The 22,019-nt window shown below is 34.4% G+C and overlaps 1 protein-coding gene across 2 annotated transcripts in view; it reads left to right on the top strand.

Annotated features, from left to right (window-relative positions):
• Nucleotides 1-19,768, top strand: part of GPR180 (G protein-coupled receptor 180) — a 35,117-nt gene extending 15,349 nt beyond the window's left edge. The window contains exons 4-9 of one of the 2 annotated variants that reach the window (XM_004457719.4): nucleotides 6,591-6,771; nucleotides 6,913-6,962; nucleotides 9,803-9,960; nucleotides 12,719-12,910; nucleotides 14,767-14,844; nucleotides 15,856-19,768. In XM_004457719.4, the coding sequence (XP_004457776.1) occupies nucleotides 6,591-6,771; nucleotides 6,913-6,962; nucleotides 9,803-9,960; nucleotides 12,719-12,910; nucleotides 14,767-14,844; nucleotides 15,856-16,014 (818 nt within the window). In that variant the 3' untranslated portion in view covers nucleotides 16,015-19,768. The remainder of the gene's footprint in view (nucleotides 1-6,590; nucleotides 6,772-6,912; nucleotides 6,963-9,802; nucleotides 9,961-12,718; nucleotides 12,911-14,766; nucleotides 14,845-15,855) is intronic. The other variant, XM_058276504.1, reaches the window with a different exon arrangement.
• The last annotated feature ends 2,251 nt before the right edge of the window (nucleotides 19,769-22,019 follow it).

Below are 22,019 nucleotides of genomic sequence, written 5' to 3'. Positions count from 1 at the left end.
GTTTTTTTCTTTTTTTTTAATTATGGAAACATATATTCAACATAAATCTTCTTAACCCAACCCATCCTCTCCCAAGCATATCATTCAGTGGGATTAATCACAGTCACAATGTTGCATTACCCTTACCACCATCCATTACTATCACTTTCCTTCACCCCACGCAGAAACCCTATACTCATTTTACATTAATTCCTCATTGCCCCTGCTCCCTACCCCTTGTATATCTGTACTCTTTCTACCTCTGTGAGTTTGCATATTCTCTGATGTTTTCTTTGTGTTTACCATGGGGCTTAACTTTAACATCCTAAATCTGTAATAGTCCATCTGCTTTGATACCACTTAACTTCGATAATATACATAAATTATCTTCCTGTACCCCCCATACCCCCATCTTTATATACTTCTTGTCACAAGTTACATATTTATACATTGAATCCCAAACCAAAAAAAAAAAATATATAGAACTGGTATTTATATTTACCTATGTCATTGTCTTTACTAGAGATCATTGTTTTTTCATGTGGTCTCAGTTGTCTATCTTCCTTTCCTTTTAACTTGCAGAACTCCTTTTAGCATTTTTTGTAGGGCCCTTAGTGGTGACACAGTCCCTTAGCTTTTTATTTGTCTGGGAATGTCTTAATCCTTCCCTCAATTTTGAAAATTTTGCCAGAATTGATGTTTGGCAGTTTTTTGCTTTCAGCTCTTTAAATATGCCTTCCCACTGCCTTCTAGCCTCCTTGGTTTCTGATGAGAAATTGGCCCTTAATTTTATAGTCACCCTTGTATATGACACATATGTTCTCTCTTGAGGCTTTCAGAATTCTCTTATTGACATTCAATAGTTTGATTATAACATGATTATAACATGGGTTTACTTGAGTTTGGAGTTTGTTGAGCATCTTGGATGTATATGTTTCTGTCTTTTGTTAACTTTGGGAATTTCTCAGTCATTGTGTCCTTGAATATTCTCTCTACCTTATTCTTTCCTCTCCTTTGGAACTTTTAGAATGCATATATTGATGTATTTGAAGGTATCTCACAGATTCTTCAGATTCTCTTTAATTTTCTTCATTTCTTTTCTGCTCCTCAGACTATATAGTTTTAATTTTCTTATTTTAAAGTTGACTGATTCTTTCTTCTGCTAATTCCAATCTGCTGTCAAACCCCTCTAAGGAATTTTAAATTTCTCTTACTATGGTCTTCATTTCTCTTGGGTTCCTTTCCATAATTTCCATCTCTCCATTATTATTCTCTTTGTGCTCATCTATCTTTTTCCTGATTTCCTTTCGTTCTTTGTTCATGTTTTTTCTTTTAGCTCTTTGAACATATTTAGAACCATTTTTTAAGTCCTTGTCTGTTATATTCCAGGTCTGGTCCTCCTTGTTGATGATGTCTCTTGCTTTAATCTTCTTTGCCTGTACCATCATTTCCTGTTTCTTTGTATATTTTATAATCTTTGTTGAAACCTGGACATTTTGCTATTTTAGGGTGTTATCACCGGAATTGAGACTCTGTGGCATCTGTTTCTTAAGCTTTTAACTAGCTAGTGTTGTGACCGAGTTTTCCTTGAATGCCAGGAACTAAGAAAAAAAAAAAGGAAAAAAAGAAAACACCTTAAGAGTCTTTGCAGATTGACTATTGCAAGTACTCTCCTTCAGGGCTTATTCATACAATGATTTTGCATGAGAATAGCTTCTTGCCAAAGGGTAGGGACCTCCCTAATATTTTCTGAGAATGCCTCTCATTTTGAGACTTTTAAGAATTCCCCTGTGTACACAGATACTAATGTCTCCTCTCCCTTAGAAATCCATTTCCTTAGGGCCTCAGGTACTCTACCTCCTAGGGCTGGCAATTCCTTGCCCCAGACAGCAGGACTTGACTTCTCTCCCAAAGAGTAGGAGGGCTCCATAAACCGCCTTCTACACACAGGGCAGTTCTGAAATAAATACATAAGACCACCCTCAGGCAGAATGGGCCAGAAATACATGCTCCCAGTATGTACACAAGGGTTACTCTGCTTCCCTCGGAACCCAGACCAGCTATCTGCACAGGTTAGGGATTGTGAGAGGGTCCTGCCAGGGGAGCACTGCTTAAGATCCTACTGCTTTAAAGTGAAATCTTTCTTGAATTGGTGCTCACCCAGTTGCAGTCCTTTAAATGTTTCCTGGAGCTTTTAAAAAGATGTTTCTGCCAGTTCTCGCTGGTTGTTCAAAGCTTCTGTGGAGGGGGGGGACAGAACCCTGTAGCATCTCACTCCACCATCTTGATTGGGATGGGTCTAGTTTTGACAGCAGCCAGTGGAAGAGAAGAGACGAGACAGTGTTTCCCTTTTGTGAGGAAACCTTTCCCAGAAGCTCCCCCATCATATTTCATTGGCTTGGACTGAGTCACATGCCCTTGCTGTATAGCATCATAAAAGAATTGTAAGGTAAGATGTCATAAAGAAGCCTTTAATTAATTGGTAGACCAATCTGACAGTATAAAAGATTAGTTACCTTTTCCTAGCAAGGGATTGGAATTCCTCTGATTAGTTTACTCTAATCAGAATATGCTTCCTGACACTTGAGGACTTTGGAGCTGAAGGGTAGTAGATGGGTATCCAAGAATGTTTGTTACAGGTGTTGACTCATGACCCAAAACTTTCTTCACCTTCACCTCCTTCTCCACTCTCATCTCTCCAATTTTCCATCATTTAGCTGGGACCAAATTTATTAAGCTGTCCTCTGAATTTTCTACCTACTTAATTTTGCAAATGCTTCATCCCTTGTGTTTGGCTTAAAATCTACACATTTCTTTTTAAGTATTTACCACATGTTACATTCCCATTAAATGTTTTTCTTCTTTGGTGTATAGGTAGGATTTAACACTTAGTATCCATCTGTTTTAAAATTAGATTTTAATTTCTAAGTGAACAAACATAGTTTGCTTTCTTATGAAGAATGGTGATAGAACAAAAATAAAATTGGTAGCTGAAGGGAGTAAACAGAGAGACTTTTTTCTAGATGAGATTTATTTAAAAGGACACTGCAAAACTGGCATTTAATTTTTAAAGTATCTTGTGGGCAGGGTCAAGGTAAGAATAATTTATACAAAAGTCATTGAGCAAAGTGCAGCAGAAATGTCCTTGTGCAATTAATTTTATATATTGATAGCTCAATGAAATAATTGTTTTGTTGTTGTTGGTTACTAATGTTAGCTATTTCTCCTAAAACACTTTTTGCTGGTGATGTATGTCAAATTTCAAAAGTCTCTCCTATATTATTCTGATTACTCTGTGATCTGAGGATTTTCATTTCATGATGGATTTGTATCCTAATGGAATCTGAAGCTTTACCTTATAATGGATTTTCTATAAAAGATTATAAATAAATACTCTTTATTGGAAGTGCTGTATTAAATTTATTAATACTAAGAAGAAAGATAAAAACTAAGATTCAAACATGGAATAGCATGAAGAATTTTTCTGACCCATAGTTAAAGCTTGGCTTTTCTAATTTCTGTCTTGTTCCATTATTATAATAACCCTGGACTTCTGGGCCCCTTATTTATTTGTTTGTTTATTTACTTATTTTTAAGAGGTACCAGGGATTGAACTCAGGACCACATGGGAAGCAGGTACTCAAACCACTTAGATACACCCGCTCCCAGTGGGCCCATTGTATTTAAGCAGGACTACTTTTCTATATAAGGAGTTTAAAAAGAAAGCATGCCCCTTCTATTGTATAGTCTTCCTGAAGGCTAACCATGCTTTTTACCTGGAGGAGAGAATTGGGTTGTTGAAACTTATATACACGTGGAGCAGGAGAGACACCCAGTGGCTGAAATACTTCTTGCCTCTTCTTTTTTTCCTAACCATGCCAAAAATGTGATTGAGGTTGACTTGCTTATTGACTATTTTTTCCTACTATTCATTTGTATCTTTGGGATTGTTTTCCCAAAATTATTTTCCATATAGTGGAAGTATTCCCTTCTCTGTGTAGTGATTGAAGTTTACCCCAACTAAGAAACTAGAGCAGGTGCAGTGTTCAAAATTGGAATAGAAGTGATTGCAATGTACATCATTCATCCACAAATTCAACAGAGATAGCCACACACCAGTGTTACTTAGAATGTAGGAGCCTTTATATAAGGGAATATCTCTGAATGTAATCAAGTATATGTCAGCCATTAACCTCAAAGCTAGCTTTCTGGTTCTTTATTAAAAATCTCTGAAATTTCTGAAAAAATGAAAACTCAGTAAAGAGTCCAGATAACTCGGAAAAGTGGGTGTTTCTCAAGAGAATACATAAAGACTGTACTGAAAGGCTGCAAGTAAGAACTAGAGGCAGCTATAACAGGCATCCATGTCTTAGTCTATGGCATTTTTAATGTAAAATCTGCACATTTATTTCCTTCATCTCTGTACTGACCAGCTCCCTTTGCTTATTCATAATTTCTGTTCACTCAGAACTTTGGCTTCAACATGGCCTAGTTGCCTCTGATGCCCTTTCAGTTTCAATTCCTATTCCCTGCTTCCTTTCCATGTTTTGTACTTTGAATTCCCAGGAGAGAATATGATTAACCCACTTAATGAGAAACAAGTTATGTTGTTGGCCAGTGGCCAGTCTTCAGGTTGATTGCTGTTTGGTTAGATTCTATAGTTTCAGTCAACTATAAATTCCGTCACATGGTCTTCATAGGATTTCCTCTCTGACAAACACTGTAGGCAGTTTACTTCAGAAGGGGCCTCTGGATATGACACCTATTTTGAAGCTTGGTCAAATGGAACTTTAAGATACCCGGAAATTGCAGATCTATGGTTCTCCCATTTGCTGCATCAGAATCACCTAAAGAGCTTGTTAAAACTCAGATTGCAGGGCCCCACCTTTAGAGTATCTGTTCTAGTACATCTGGGTGGGGCCCAAGAATCTGCATTTCTCAGTGGTCACATTTGAGAACCATTATTAGGGGCTATCAAACTGTTGACTGTCTCGATCCATTTCTAATCTTCTTATAAAAATCCATTTTATGATTAAAAAGTATATCTAACTGAATGTCAAAGTTGTTTTTTACTGTTTTTTTTTAAGCAACATGATCAGTTACAGCTTTACAGGTTGAATTTAACTAGTTTGTTTTAATATGCTTTCTTATAGTTACTAGGGTGGTGCAAAAGGAATTATGGTTTCAGGCTGAATTTTAAATCATTATAACTAGGCTCAGACACATCTTTATGACTCAAAAGAGAAACCATTATAATCAATACAGTTTTGCCAACGAGAAATAAGTTTGCTTATTCCTGTAGGGTAAAAATCCATGCTTTGGGATTTGACAAACTCTTGGAAAGCATTTTCGGCATCCTGCTGGTTGTGGAAGTGTTTTCCCTGCAAATAGTTGTCGAGATGCTTGAAGAAGTGGTGTCAGTTGGCAGGAGGTCAGGTGAATATGGTGGATGAGACAAAACTTGTAGCCCAATTCATTCAACTTTTGAAGTGTTGGTTGTGCAACGTGTGGTCAGGCCTTGTCGTGGAGAAGAATCGGGCCTTTTCTGTTGACCGATGGCAGCTGAAGGCGTTGCAATTTTCAGTGCCTCTCATCAATTTGCTGAGCATACTTCTCAAATGTAATGATTTCACCGGGATTCAGAAAACTGTAGGGGATTAGACCAGCAGCAGACCACAAAACAGTGACCATGACCTTTTTTGGGTGCAAGTTTGGCTTTGGGAAGTGCTTTGGAGCTTCTTGGTCCAACTCCTGAGCTGGTCATTGCCGGCTGCCATGTAAAATCCACTTTTTCTTGCATGTAACAATTTGATCGAGAAATGGTTCGTTGTTGTGTAGAATAAGAGAAGACAACACTTCAAAAAGATGATTTTTTAAATTTTTCAGTCAGCTTATGAGGCATTCACTTATCAAGCTTTTTCAGCTTTCCAGTTTGCTTCAAATACCAAATGACCATAGAATGGTCGAGTTAAGGTCCTTGGCAACTTCTCGTGTAGTTTAGGAGGATCGGCTTCGATGATCATTTTCTCTTGGTCATTGTCACCTTCCGATGGCCAGCCACTATGCTTCTCATCTTCAAGGCTCTCGTTTCCTTGGCAAAACTTCTTGGGCCACCACTGCACTGTACGTTCATTAGCAGTTCCTGGACCAGATGCTTTGTCGATGTTGTGAATTGTCTCTGCTGCTTTACAACCCATTTTGAACTCAAATGAGAAAATCGCTTGAATTTGCTTTTTGTCTAACATCATTTCCATAGTCTAAAATAAATATAAAATAAACAGCAAGTAATAAGTCATTAGCAAAAAAACGTAAAGCACGAAACGTACATTAAAACGATGTATAACATAACCACATTTAAGAATACATGCTGATATCAGACAGCAAATTTCAACAATTCGAAACCGCAATTACTTTTTGCACCAACCTAAATTTTGTCCCAAAGTAGGGAATTGTTTTAATAATGTCCCATTTTTTCTTATACAAACATGAATGCTATAACTCCAATTAAAAAAACAATTTCTGGAAATATATTGACAGGAAAATTTGAAAACAACCCAACACTATAACTGGCTTTGTTTTACTGAAGCAAACTCCCTTTCTTCTCTTCACAGGGTTACATGAGTTCTTTTTCATCCTAGTCCTAGTGTACTTTGTGATTGCTTGCATTTATGCTCAAACATTGTGGCAGGCTATTAAGAAAGGAGGACCCATGCACATGATTTTAAAGGTTCTGACAACTGCATTGCTGTTACAAGCTGGTTCAGCTTTAGCTAATTACATTCATTTCTCCAGGTAACTCAAAACCACTGAAATTGTGTTCATCATTACATCTAATTAATCCTAATTAGTCCACCCAAATTATGCTTGCTTTGATTATGAACAATTTTTTTACATTTGTAATTTACACTAATACTGTCTTTTGCAATTCCTCAGTTACTCCAAAGATGGAATAGGGGTACCTTTTATGGGAAGTTTGGCAGAATGTGAGTATTTTTCTGAACATTTTTTTAAACTTAAACTTGCTGTCTGCTGCTTGTTTGTTGCAATAAAGTTTTTCTGTCTAAGGCTACAGTTGGTTAGAATTCAACCTAAATGAATAGAGGTTTATAAATTCAGTTCCCAGATGTCCTGTTTTCTTAATAATAGGTAATGTGTGTAGGTGTTCATTGTTTTTCATATTTATATACATTCTCTCATTTAATTCTGATTAAAAACTCAGTGAAGTTGGAATGCTTATCCCTATTTTGTAAATTTAAAAATCTGGGCTCAGCAACATGAGGCAAATTTCCAAATGTCAGTTAGCTGTTGAGTAGTAGAACCCAGGCTCAAAGCCACATTTTCTAACCCCAGAGTTAAAATTTTTTTTCTTTACATTATCCCTTTTTCTATTACATTGATACTTTTCCTCAATTTCTTACCCAAAGCTGTAGAATTCACACCTATAAGTAAGCTGACCTCACTCACCATTTACAAGAAGAACTCATGTGAAGTAATGTTTCTGTTAAACAGGTTAGGGAAAATATATGTAAAAGTTCCTAAAATCATGAGTTTAAGGAGAACTTGAGAACTTGAGAGGAACATCAGGCATATACCTTTCTTAATCCTGGAAATTTTAAGATTTGTTCTAAAAAAGCAAATTCTGAATATGAAACCATCCTAGGGTTTGCTTTTCTTTACCTTTCCTTATTTCTCTTTTAGTGTCATCACAGTTCTGTAAGGTATTTTATGGTAATCTCTGTCTAATCATCTCAGGACTCACTCATCCTGACCTTGCTGCCTATTTTAAGATTCTAAAACCTCAAGAAACTTTTGTTTTCCTTGTGAAGAAGACATCTTCTTTTACCTCTTACACATGGTCAAGAGGAACTTATCCTTTTTGAGCATTATCTAGACTTTTGGTTTCTCCTTCTCTTTTCTTTTAGATGACTTTTGAGTGTTTAAAAGAATCATGGAATCTAAAAACTGGACAGAACCTTAAAATAATTTAGCTTATGCATATCAGATGAGGCAATTGAGGTCCACAGAGGCAAAGCACACAGAAGCCAATTAATGACAAAACTATTATTGAAAACAAGGACTATTGAATTTCTGTGAATGTCTGCTATATACAAAATGGTATTTTAGGCTGTCTAGCATCCCACTAAAGGTTGAAAAGCAAAAGTTGGGGAAAAAAACTGCTGTAAGATTGGTGTTACTATTTTTTAGTAATCCTGATAAAACACTTGATTAATAAGTGATTAAATTTCAAGACAGAATGGGATTTTAAATGATCTGTGTATTTTACTTACAATTATTTTTCAACAACAAATAAGCAGTGTTTTACCTTTGGAAATTATATCCATATATGTGTTATTTGGTAAATAAATGAGCCGGAAAAATCAGATTTTTTCCCAGGTGTTTGTTTTTGCTTATTAGCAGCTTATGTAGGAATATGCCCGTGGGTAACATCTTTATTTAAATAATTGAATTTAAGTAATTTAAGTATTTGTAAAATATTTAATGAAATTAATTGGCAGCACAGTCATTTAAAATCTATGCTGTGTGATTGGTTGGAAATGCCATGACATTTTTTATCATTCAAATGTAGTGACAGTTAATTATCAGAATTCACTATTTCAAATATATAAGCATAAAATGTAGAGTGTCCCGTTCCAATTTGGACAGCAGACCAGGAAATATCTGTTGAAATATATCTGAAAAGATGTATCATTAACAGGTATATGGCTTGCAGCTTGTAAATGTAATTATTCCACTATAGCTAGTTTTACCTGTTTTTGCAGGAATATCCTCATATAAAAGAAGAGAAGTTGTAAACTTTGAAGTTGTGAATGGCAATTTGGAGAAAGGTTTATTTTGTTAAGTAATGATCAAGTTTATTCCAAAATCCAAATCAAAGTATGCTATAATGAGAGATAACCTTTTATTTTGATCACTAAATATTAGCTTATAAAACAAATATGTAAGGAACTTGAAGTATACATAGATTTTTTTGCTCTTCTCTTTTAGTGCTCGACTGAATTCAGGCAATTGGTTATATCCTTTTTTTTTTTTAATGGAAGTGTTTTAAAGAAACCTTACATTACAAAAATATTACATCAAAAATATAGGGGGATGCCAATATACTCATCCCCTCCCTCTCCTACACTTTTCCCCATTAACAACATCCTTCATTAGTGTGCTACTTTTGTTACAAGTGATGAACATATATTGAAGCATTGCTACTAACCAATGTTTTAAAAAGTAGGTTTCCTGCAGTGTAAGTGATGACCACCTGGTGGCACATCACACTAATTCATGGAACATTTCATTTGTGTTCAGGATGTTATAAAGTGGTTCTGCATTTTATTGTCATGTTATTTCTTAATAGTTTAATAAAAAAATACTCTTCACATTAAGTTCAGCATTCAAAAAATTAACAACACAAAAAATTAAGGGACTAGTATCTCGACATTTCAAAAATTATACTTAAAATCTGTTTCTTTTAATAAGCAATGGGTTATAAAGGAAGTGATTATATAGTTAGAAAAGGTAAAAAAAAAAGAGGAGATAGGAAGACAATTATGATTGGCCTTAATAGAGAATACAATATAGACATACACACATTTTTAAAAATAGGTCTATTGGCATTATCTTAACATATAATTCTTAAGATGTAATTCTTGAGAATTATTACATATATCTCTTCTTGTTGAATTTCCCTTGCTTTTCTTTGAAAATTCCTGTATTTTGTGGTTTTTTTAAAAAATGGTGTTCTAAATGCAAAAAGGACCAAATTCTCTGTATTGTGATAACTTGGTTGACTTTGCTTTTCATTTCTCATCAGTTTTTGAGATTGCCTCTCAAATTCAGATGCTTTACCTACTTCTGAGTTTATGCATGGGTTGGACTATAGTCAGAATGAAGAAGTCTCAAAGCAGACCTCTCCAGTGGGATTCTACTCCTGCATCCACCGGCATTGCTGTATTCATTGTCATAACACAGGTGAGTGTTGATACTAAATGTTTTTGCTTTGCAATATTCATAAATGCAAATTTGAATCTATTGCATTTCAAATTTGAAATCTTGGACTTATGAGAAATGTATGTCATTTTGTGGTAGGAATTTAAAGAAAAGTAGATCAAATAATCAGTTAATCTACTAGGTACTAGTATAGGTAGACTGTAGAAATTAATTGTAACTTAGCTGAATTTGAATTTCCTGTCAGCTTATAAAGAGCAGTACATTTAATATATAGCTTAGATTCTCATTTCCTACTCAACATAGCTTTTTCTGATATTTTCTAGTACATACTAAGTACTCAGTATTGAATGAGTAAGTGAGCTCGAGAGTCATTCATTGGCCAAGCTCTTTAGATACTGTTCTACAACTATATACATAAGAATTCAAGTGAATATCTGAAATTAAGTAAAAGGCAAAATAGAGGATGAAAGTGTGAGATCTTATTTTTGAAAGCAAATATGAAAAATAATGCTTTTTCCCCCATAGCAGTAGGATTGACGTTATTCTAGGATATCCATATGCCTATATAAAATATATTTATAAAAAAATAAGAAAGAAAGATATAAACAAATATGTATACTGTGTTTGTGGCCAATATTAGTTATAGATGAAAATACACACTTTGGCTCTGTAAAAGACATTATAGCAAAGTAGATGTGGCTCAGGCAGTTGAGCTCCTACCTGCCATATGGGAGGTCCAGGTTCAGTTCCTGGTGCCTCATGGAAGGCAAGGAGTATAACAAGCTGGCCCAATGGGTGGCACAGTGACCTGATACAACAAGATGAGATAACAAAAGACACAAAAACATGAGAGACACAACAAGCAGGGAGCAGAGGTGGCTCAAGCAATTGGGCATCTCCCTCCCACTTGGGACGTCCCAGGTTTGGTTCCCAGCACCTCCTAAAAAAAAATCCAGCAAACAACAAAAAGACACAGCAAATGCAAACAATGAGGGGGTGAGGAGAAATGGATAAATAAATCTTTTGAAAGACATTATAATATAAAGTTTTTAATGCATTAAATAAATTTTAAAACTCACTAATTAAGGGTAGGGCCCACGCTTTATTCGTTTTTATGTAGTGCGTTAGATGCTGAGTAATGTAGGTGTATTGAATTTACATGGTTGACCTGGAAAAGAGAATATATCACAAGTGGTGATGTTTAAGAAGGAGGTAATACCAGGAAGAGAGGGCTAATGAGAGAGAACTGAATTAGAAGTGGTTAAAATAAGGACAAATTCTACCAACTTAATGTTTTTGATCCAGGAAATTAGAATGACCTTATGGAGAGTAACATTAACATCAGGTTAGATTCTCATTTCTTGTTTAATAGCTTTTTAAAAATTGAATTTTCATTATCATTTCATTGTACTTTTAATTCATTCTCATAGACAAATGTGAATTGAGAATGCAGATTATGATACTACCCTAGAATTTATGTGAGCCTTTATGAAGACTAGATTAGACATAGCTCTGGTCTCCATCAACAACCCAGACAAGGCAGGTAACCAAAGACTATATAAACTCAGAGATAACAGATCACATATTAACATATGTATGTGAAAATATGGAGTTGGGATTGTAAAGATGTGAATCATGGGAAATGGTAGTTCTATAATAGCATGTCTTTTGTTGAAATATTTAAAAAGTTAAACTTTTTAGGATAAGGATTTAGATGGGTGTTTGGTGGAATGGAAGAATAATATTTTCAGTAACAGAGAACATAATTTGAGCCCAGGGAGGAAATTTCATGTTTGTGGAATGTCAAAGAGTTAACCTACCAAGAAGGTAGTAAGGTATGAGAGTTAGGAAGGGAAGAGGTTGCTGGTAAACTTCATAAAACCTAAAATAGGATTTAATGTTGAGTTTTGATCTAAATTCTTGGGAAACCACTGGAGACTCAATTTTAAGGGCTGCGTTCAAAAATGAAGAAAGCACAGAGGGCTACAGACATGCATGAGAGCAAAAACTTAGTAATTTAGTGTTTTATGTTTGGTAAAGATGGACGGAAAGTAGTTGGCAATTTCTAGGGAATTTCTAGGGAATTTCTAGGGAACAGTTTAATAAGGAACTTGCTGAGTTTTTTACTATTATAGTAACAATATGGGGGGAAAAGGTCAACAAAGAAACAAGGGTGAATACCAGTGCCCTGTTTTATAGTGAATACTAAAAATATGCTCTCTTTTACCCAGGGAACTTACCCTAGAAGAAGAGTGAAGTCTGAAATCAACAATTTTGACTTGTTAATTTCTAGATTAGAAGAGGTACTTAGGTATTTGAAAGTTATCCTGATATAGTGGGCTTGAGTGCAGAACCGTTTGATTCCTAATGATGGTGTTGAAGTAAAAAGGAGATGGATTTAAAAGAGTTTATATTTATTCTCTTAACATTTTAATTTATTTTCATCCTTAGGAATGTTTTATTTATATCATGGTAATAGCATTTTCGATCTTTTATAATATGTGTTCTTATTTGAAAATACCTTTTTTCCTAGCCTAGAATATCAGTGAGGAAGACTATGCCTATATTTTAGTAATTAACAACCTTTGTAGTGTGATTAAAACCTCCTCAAAACTAAAAAAAAATAAAAAATATAAAAATATAAAAAAAATAAAAAATAAAAAAACCTCTTCAGACATGTTTACATTATGTTTAAAGGAATCCTTACAAAGAGTTGAAAAGAATACTTTATAGTGAGTAGACATGATCTTTTCTCTAAATGTAATATTGTTTTTTGCAGAGTATTTTGCTACTTTGGGAACAGTTTGAAGATACCAGTCATCACAGCTACTATTCACACCATAACTTAGCAGGGATCCTTCTAATTGTTTTAAGAATTTGCCTCGCGTTATCATTAGGCTGTGGACTCTACCAGATCATCACAGTGGAAAGAAGTACACTAAAAAGGGAATTCTACATCACGTTTGCCAAAGTATGGATTTTAATAGAAAATGCCTTTTTCTGATTGTCAGCTTCATTTGGCTTTCTTTAGGAAACTAATAAACAACCACATACTAACCTATATTAAACTTTTATTATGTGCTAGGCACTATTGTAAGCCCTTCATTTGCTTCAACTAATTTAATCCTTACAATCTATAGAAATGTAGATATTATTATCCCCATTTTACAGAACTCTAGGAACAGTATTTTCCATGCAGTTTGACAGGTCAGTTTTGCCTGGAGCATAATTTCCTTACCGATCTGTATTTTACATTTTTTTATATAGTATCAATTTTTAAAAAAAAATTAATTAGGATATAGTCTGCATTTCTAAAAAAAAAAAACTTATTGACTGTGAATTGTTGCTCTCAGAGTTAAACAACTATGAGGCACTGTTCATTAGCATAAGCTAATGGATCCAGGACGCTGAGACGTATGTTTTAGGCACTCTTCACCATCCACATGAAATCGTGTTCGCTTTATTCTTCTTTCTATGTATTTCTTACACTGATGAAAACTAAAAGCAAATTTGATTTTCTGTACCCAATCAATAAGGTTCTATAACCATTTAATAAAGGTAAAAAGAGAGGAAGAAGATCAAGAGAAAGGATGGGGCAATAACATTACAGAAGCTTCCCTCCCTGGAGGGATCCTGTCAGATTGACAGGATTGACATCCCTATGAGAGGATCTGTATCCCTTCTCATATTGGCACTTCAAAACAATATTCTGATAAGCTCTTAGTTCAGCCCACCCTAGTCTGCAGAGTTTCTCCTGACTATTTTGAGGAGGGCCAAATTCCTTCTTTATTCTGAATGTTGAATATTTCAGAGCTACCACTAACCTCCCAAGAAATCAACTTCGGACTTCTGAGTATCAAACAGGCAAGAAAAGGCCATTTTGCTTTTAAATGTTTCATAGGGCTAGGGATACTTTATTGTTTTAAAGTTAATAAATATTTGGGATATTTAGATACTAAATTTCCTCCTTTGTTTCATGTTTAAACTTTTTTTTTTTGAACCGAACAAAAAGTTATTTTTTTTGTGTTTTAATTTAACTTTTTGAATAGGCTCAAACATCAAAAAGAATCCAGGGAATGGCAAAAAGTGTTCCTCGCCTCTTTCCCATCTACTCAGTTATTACCGTCACCTCTTCATATAATCAGTTATTCCTAATTTATTCTTCTAGCAAATTTTCAACATGAATGCCTACATTTCTCTCCCCCCATTTTTATACAAATGGTATTATGCTAAACACATTTTTCTGCATCTCACTTTTTTTGTTTCCTATATCTTCACATATCAAACATCTCAGAAACTACTATTTATTTATGATTTTGCTTCAGACTTAATTTGGGAAAGGAGAATACATTCCATGTTAAAAATAATAGTAAAATATTTGAAAAGTATAATGTAAAAAGTATCCCATTCTTATCTGCCCAGTTCTTCTACCTTCCTCTGTCCTATCCCTCAAACAGGTAGACATTATTACTAGGTTTTTTTGTTTTTTCTTATATACAAATTTCTTATAAGCATGTACCTCCTATTTTTCCCTTTTTTACAGAAATATGTATTTTTATCTCTTCTCACTTGTTTATTTATATGGATGTATTTGTAATATATCAAAATATGTATATTTAACATCCATACTCCAGAAGTTAACCATTTGTTTAAAAACGAAATATTAATGTCACAGCAAGAATTTGTGATTTCTACATGTTATTGCAAGTTCTATTCTAAAGGCCACCTGAGGTCAATCAGAACCTCCTAAGTAGTGATTTTTTAAAAATCTGGTACATTCTGAAAATAAAAGCACAGCTGTACTTATTTGACTTACTTTTGTTTCAGGGATGTGTCTTGTGGTTTTTATGTCATCCAGGTCTTGCATGCATTTCTTTCATTTTTAGTGACTACCAAAGAGATAAGGTAAGTAATATGCATGATCAAATTAATTATTTTAATGAAAATGTAGTCTTCATGGGAAATATTAAAGTAAGAAGGGCCTGCTTTTCCATTCGGGAGTTTCTTATGTTCTTTAAAATAAAACTTTGAACAAAGTATTGAACCAAAAAGTATATAAATTAAAAGTTTAAAATGTAATAAAAGAAAATTTTTTTAAAAAAAAACCAACATGTAAACAAAATAATGGAAATAGCTTTTGTTATTCTCATTTTAGCTTATTCCATAATACTGTTTTAAAAATTAGAGAGTCATTACATATCTTTAAGAAAAAATTTTTAAAATTTTTGCCAAATAATTTATAATTAAGATAATTAAGATAAATTTATAAATTAAGATAGATTTATAAAAACCATTCTAGTTGCTTTAACACACCACAGACTGGAGTACCATGCTCAAGTATGCTATATTTTGATTGTATTGATACTTGCCTTCTTAGGTGAATAACTCCATCTTTTCAAAATAGTTCTGCCAGGAGCCCTTTGCAAGCAATGCAGTTTGTGCTTGAATGCACAAATGTTTATTGAACCTGAGGTATTTACAAAGAGTAAATAGGTAGGAAGGCAGTCTATAAAAATAGAGAGGTGGCGTGAGCATTTTTGAAAGGGCTTTTAGATACTCTTCAAAGTTTGAGTAGGGGCATGCTTTATTCCTGTTACTATATTAGCCAGGAAGCTGATTATTCTTATTACTCACTGAAACTCCTTTCTGTGGTATGTGCATCCTTAGGAGAGAATGGTTTAGCAGATCATTCTTTGGCGCCTTACTTTGCAGTCCATAAACTAACATAAAAGGAATTTTACCCTTGAACAATTACAGTTCTGGACATTAGTAATATTTTCCTTTTGAAAATTTCTTTGGTAAAATATAGCCCTGATAAAGATGAAATATTAAAAGTGTATACAAATTCATGATAAGTTGAATATGATTTCTGTGTTTCTGCATGCAGTAAAAATATTCTGTTTCTTTACTTTTCAGGTTATTACTATAGGTGTTATCCTTTGCCAGTCTGTTTCCATGGTTATTCTCTACAGACTCTTTCTATCCCACAGTTTATACTGGGAAGTTTCTTCACTTTCCTCAGTGACACTACCACTGACGATATCATCTGGACATAAAAGTCGACCTCACTTCTGATGCTTGATTTTTTTTTTTCCTCTTTTCTTTTGATACTTGATTTTGTTTAAAGGAAAAGTGAATTGCTACAACAGAGTGCAATAAGATCCAAATATAGACTTTTTTTTCATACATTTGTATGAAAAACTGAACAGAGAAAACGGAGCATGTTATTTATAAAACTGCATTTAAGCAGTACCAAAACTGAAGAAAGGTAATAAATGAAATGTTTTTAAATATACTCAAACAATAAACTTTCAAGAAATATTGTTGTTATAAGGTGATTTAAGCATTTACCATATGGAAATAAAAGTAAAAAAGAATTACATGATATTTTGAATAAGATATTCACCTCTTATAATGCCTCATCTTATATCAATATAGCTAACTCAGGTTTAATAGTCTGATAAAAAGTAGTCAGTTAAATGATTACTTATACCTATCTAAAATAGTCTGTTTATGAAATCAGTGTTGTAACACACTGGTTAAAAACTGCTTTTCGATGCTTTAAGGAAAATGCATTTCATATTAGAACTTCAGGAAACGAATAGAAAATGTTCAGTTAAATGAGTAAGCTTTTGTTTATTTATGGGTGGAGTTATTCTCAAGTTTTTTTTTTTATCAATTTTTACTCTAGTTGAGGTTTTGGCTTGAAGGACTTTTGACAAACAATTTATGAAAAAATACATTGATACATACATTACATGAGTTGTAAGGATGAAGTTTTAAAATGTTAGCACTTAGGTGAAGGAATAAGCAGGTTTACATGCTTAAAAAGGAAAAAAATACTCTGTGATATGGTACTAAAATTTTAATCCTGATATATTCATTTCTCTTACATTGAATTCCCAATCATAATTAAGCCATATACACAGATTAAATTAACAGAAGCTTTTCACATAAATGTTCGTTTCAGTCATCAACTACCCATGAATTCTTGCCCAAGGATACTTAATCAGGATTAAATTTTCTATGAATAATTGAAAAACAAAATACTCACTGGATTTGTTATAATCCGTATTGGCACTGGATTCTAAGTAGTTGCCATCTTGAATCCTTAGTAATAAAGCCATATTTTTTGTGTGATGTTCCAGTATTGAGTGTACTAGCTAAAATACTCTATTTAAAAGTGCCTATTTAAAGAATTACTAAATGATTTTCAATACCTGCTGTATAAAATGAGTATTCGCATTAATGGGCAGTGATTGGAAATTGTTGTTTTTGTTTGTCAGGTTGTTCAGGCCATTTTATTTTTACCTGTGACTTATTTAAAAATATTTTTTTCTGCTTCCAGAGGTATTACATTTTTTAAGGTCCTCTTTGAATATTTTATTATAATGTGACCACTGATAAAATTATCCTGTACATTCTTATTGCAATATAAAGAAAAGTCTAAAACCCTTGCCTAGTTAATTGCTGAGCTCTCAAGAACTGTGAGCATAATCCTATGAAATTTTTGAGGCAGACACACCTTCCATCTAGGGGGTTCAAAGAAAAAAATTAAATTAAAAAAATTACACCATTACATAAACAGAGGTATTACACTTTTAAGCAAGAAAGGTTTCAGTGTCTGGTAATTAAACTTTTAAATCGTTAAAATAATATAGCGTATTGTTTTTTCTTTATACCTAGTCTTGTTTGAAATGAATAGTACTCTGCCTCATTTTTTAAATGTGTCTGGGTCTAACAAAGTGATAAAGTTCAGCCTGCTCATTATGTGATCTTGCAACAATTCTTTGTAAATTATTTAATAAATGAGAGCTACAGGTTGAGACTAGAAAGTCTGAGCTATATTTTAAGTTTACAAGATCTGCTGAATGGTCATAAGCTTTTTCTTATACCACATCTCACTAATAACTCCTGTTGTCTGTTGTGTTCAACTGAGGTTCAGTTAATTAAGCTAAATTTTTAAAAAGCGAAGCCTGTTTATGAGTTTTGTGAACTTGCAGCATTGCAGAGTAGAATAATCTTTGTGCTGTCTTACACAAAGAACATAGTAATTCTGTAATCAACATATCAAATATATAAAAGCTAGCATTTATGACACTTTTACATTTTTTTAACTTTAATCATTTTTTAATTTATGGTTGAATTTGCTAGTAATTTATTTGTTATTCAAGAGCCATTGATAAATGAAGAAGTTGTTAATAAATGTATAAAATTGTCTTTTATTAGTAACCAGAGGTCAGATATTACAGTTCATAAGTTGTGACACAGTATCCCTCTTTTTCTTTTTCTGAATGTTTACATAATATTCTTCACTTCAGATTACAGAAAGAAAAGTATGTACTGCAAACTTTAAAGGTCAGAAAATTTCTGCCTCTTTTTCAGATGCTTTTTAAATCAGTTTATTTATTTTTGGAGGTACTGGAAATCAAACCCAGGACCCTCGTGTATGGGAGCCAGGTGCTCAACTACTGAGCTACACCCACTCCCCTAATCTGTTTTTAAATATTCTTTTAAAAAGGATAAATGATCTGTCCAGAACCCCTTTTTCCCCCAGAAACATTTCTTTCCCTTACTTAGGAAGGCATGAGGATATTTCTTTTTTATTGACATGTGTAATAATAACATTAGCTCCTATTTATATGAGTGCCTATTATGCATTAGGCACTTCACACTTATTATCACTGGGCCCTACGACGGTAACTTCAAGTTCCCATTTACCTGGGACATAAGAGAAAATAAATGATTCCTCTAAGGTCACCCAACTACTGTTCAGTTTTTCTACTTTACCCCCATGGTTTCATTGAAGTTTATTACGTGGGTATATTTTTCGTGAGAACAAATGGCTGTCCATAGTTAATTTTAGCTGTTGATTTTAACATTAAATTTGGAATTGCACTGAAATCACAAATGAGCTTGAAGATTTGTAAGATCTCAGCACAAGTCAGTATTTTAATCTTGACTTTGTGCTAAGCAGTATTCTAAACAGAAGAACTTGTTTTAGGGAAATTTTTCATGATCTCAAATAAAATAAGCTAAGTTTGATGAAAACAGAAGATAGACAAGTCTAAGTTCAAATGTAATGTAATGAGACAAGAACCTGCACATCAGCATGAACACTGGCTCTTTAAACATGTTTCCCTCAAGAGACTGCACACCTCTGTTGATGCTGTCAATACTAAAAACTTTTGGAAATCTGGAATTATTTGTGAAACATTCTCTTGAATAGCATGTGTTGTCAAATCTTTGTGTGTGTGTGTTTTTTAAGAATTGATTTGAAACAGAACTTGATGAGATAATACTGGTTTTGTTCCAACATGAATTTGTGAATTAAGACTAATGTAATGAGATTGGGTTTTCATAAACAATCTGAAAACTGATGGAGAAGAACTGTAGCCTGAACTCTTCTTGCACTAGCTCTGTAAGTAATGTTACTGCTTCACAGTTGCACATCCTTCTGCACAACTCCAAGGGCGTCTTGTACATTGTGCTGCCTGGAGTTGTGGAAAGAAAGAACCCTGCCCACCACAGCCCATTCTCCACAAAGTGGCCAAAGCTATCTCTTAAAAAGAATGGCGAGCATACAGGAATTCTTTGTACCACTCCTGCAACTTTGCTGTAAATCTGCACAACTCCAAGGGCGTCTTGTACATTGTGCTGCCTGGAGTTGTGGAAAGAAAGAACCCTGCCCACCACAGCCCATTCTCCACAAAGTGGCCAAAGCTATCTCTTAAAAAGAATGGCGAGCATACAGGAATTCTTTGTACCACTCCTGCAACTTTGCTGTAAATCTGAAGTTATTTCAAAATAAAAAGTTTTAAAATGTAAATTAAATGGCTTCCCATTGCACTTTGATAAAAGTAATGCAAGCTCATAATCATGTCCTACAAGGTCTTAAGTGACCTAGTCTCTGATTCTATCTGGTCACATTTTATACCACTCTCCCTCTCACCACACCCTAGTCTCAGTGTCCTTTGTCAAAAATATCAAGCTTATCTTACTACCTCAGAGCTTTTCCATTAGCTCTTGCTTCTGCCTGGCATATTTTCTCCCGAATATTAGCATGGTTACATGGCAGAAGCCGCCTCATCCTTCAGATTCTCAGCCCAAAATATCTCAGAATTCTTTAGCCATCTGTGATGGATTTGCATCGTGCCAGTTTAGCTAAACTATAGCTGTGTTCCCCAAAATTCCCCCGCCCTGTATAGTTGTGGGATAGTGTGGGCCACAATAGATGTTTGGTGTGAGATTTAGAAGGAAGAAGTGCAGTAGCAGCCAGATTCTTTTTATAATTGGAAGGTCCAAGCAGGGCACAAGGCAATGTAGCTCACTCCAGTTGCTTATCTAATGATTCATCTTGGCATGGGCAACTGCCAGACTCACAGGAAATCCAGTTTCTCCTGGATCAGTTCCAGTTCCTCTGACTCCTGGGCCAGGTGTTTGTGTTATTCTGCCACGCTGGGTGCCAGCTTCTGCAGGGTAACTCAATCATCAAAGTTGGAGGCTTGCAGACAGTGAGAGACTGATGAGGACTTGTTATAAAGTGACAGAAAACTTGACAAATTATATTCTACAATTGGGTGGAGAGTAGAACTTACAAGCAATGAGTTTGGATATTTAGCTGAGGAGATTTCCAAAGTGTGGAAGATGTGGACTGGTTTCTTCTTGTGATTATAGTAAAATGTGAGAGGGGAAAAATAAATTGAGGAATGAACTGTTAAGCACAAAGAAATAAGCACTTTCTAATTTGCAAAATTCTCAGCCTATCCAAACTGCTTCTCTGGAAATGACCAAGAGTGTGGCTGGGCAACCATTTGCTAAAGAGATAAGGCATGTGGCTTATAGATCCAACCATCCATCTCAGCAGAAGCCAGAAATAGAGATGGGGTTTTCCAGGAAAACTCTGGTGTCTAATAGTATGGATCCCCTTGACATCCATGGAAGACAGACAAGGTTTTCGAGAATTTTATACCTACAGAAACATGCCAGCCTCACCTGAAAAGGATACAGAAAGGATGAAATGAAGGAAGAACTAACTCCAAAAGAAAAGCTACAGGAGACATGGAGGGTGGGGGCACTGCCTGAAAGAACCAAGAAGGCAGAGCTACTGCCCCAAAGGGCCAAGAGTGCAAAGCCCCAAGCCACACACTGTTGCTCTCAGGACTTAAAACTTAACGGAATTTGCCCTATTGAGTTGAAAATATCCTTTAGACTAGTGACTCCTTTATTCCTTCCATTTTTCTCCCCTTCAGAAAGGGAGTGTCTGTCATATGTGTTGTATTTTGAAAGCAAATAAATTTTTTTTTTTTTTTTTTTGTTTCACATTAATAGGTCTGTGGATATGGAGAAATTTTGCCCCAGGATGGACAATATCCAGAATCTCACTTGTACCTAATTTAGATAACTTAGATGATGAAGTTTAGGACATTTTTAGTTTAGTTTAGATGAGATTTGGACTTAGAGTTATTGGAATGAATTAAGACTTTCAGGAATGTAGAGATGGGGTGAATGTATTTTGCTTGTGGGACAGACATGAGTTTTTGGTGTGCCAGAAAGACTATACTGGATTGAATAGTGCTCTTCCTCCAAATTCATGCACACCTGCAGAAACTCAGACCTTATTTGGAAATAGGGTTTTTGCAGATGTAATTAGTTAAGATAAAATCATACTGGATTAAACCCTAATCCAATGACTGGTGTCCTTATAAGAAAAGAAAGAAACCGAATAGAATCTGAAGATAAAGATAGGAGTGATAAATTTACAAGTCAAGGATTACCACCGACCACAAGAAACTAGGAGAGAGTCATGAAAACAGATTCTCCTTCAAAGCCTTCAGAAGGTACTAACACTGTGACACCTTTGATTTTGGACTTGTAATTTACAGAACTGTGGGAGAATAAATTTCATAAATTTTAAGCCTCACAGATTGTGGTACTTTGTTACAGCAATTCTAGGAAACTAGTAAGGATACAACAACTTTTTTTCCAAGATGGTTATCCACTGATTGTAATATCATTTATTATCCAATCCATTTTTTCTTCACTGATTTGTTGTTGATCTATCTCTAGAATTTTAAGGA

This window comes from Dasypus novemcinctus, chromosome 15 (assembly GCF_030445035.2).
Source record: "Dasypus novemcinctus isolate mDasNov1 chromosome 15, mDasNov1.1.hap2, whole genome shotgun sequence".
NCBI classification, from domain to species: domain Eukaryota; kingdom Metazoa; phylum Chordata; class Mammalia; order Cingulata; family Dasypodidae; genus Dasypus; species Dasypus novemcinctus.
This window is presented reverse-complemented; position numbering and strand designations above follow the sequence as displayed.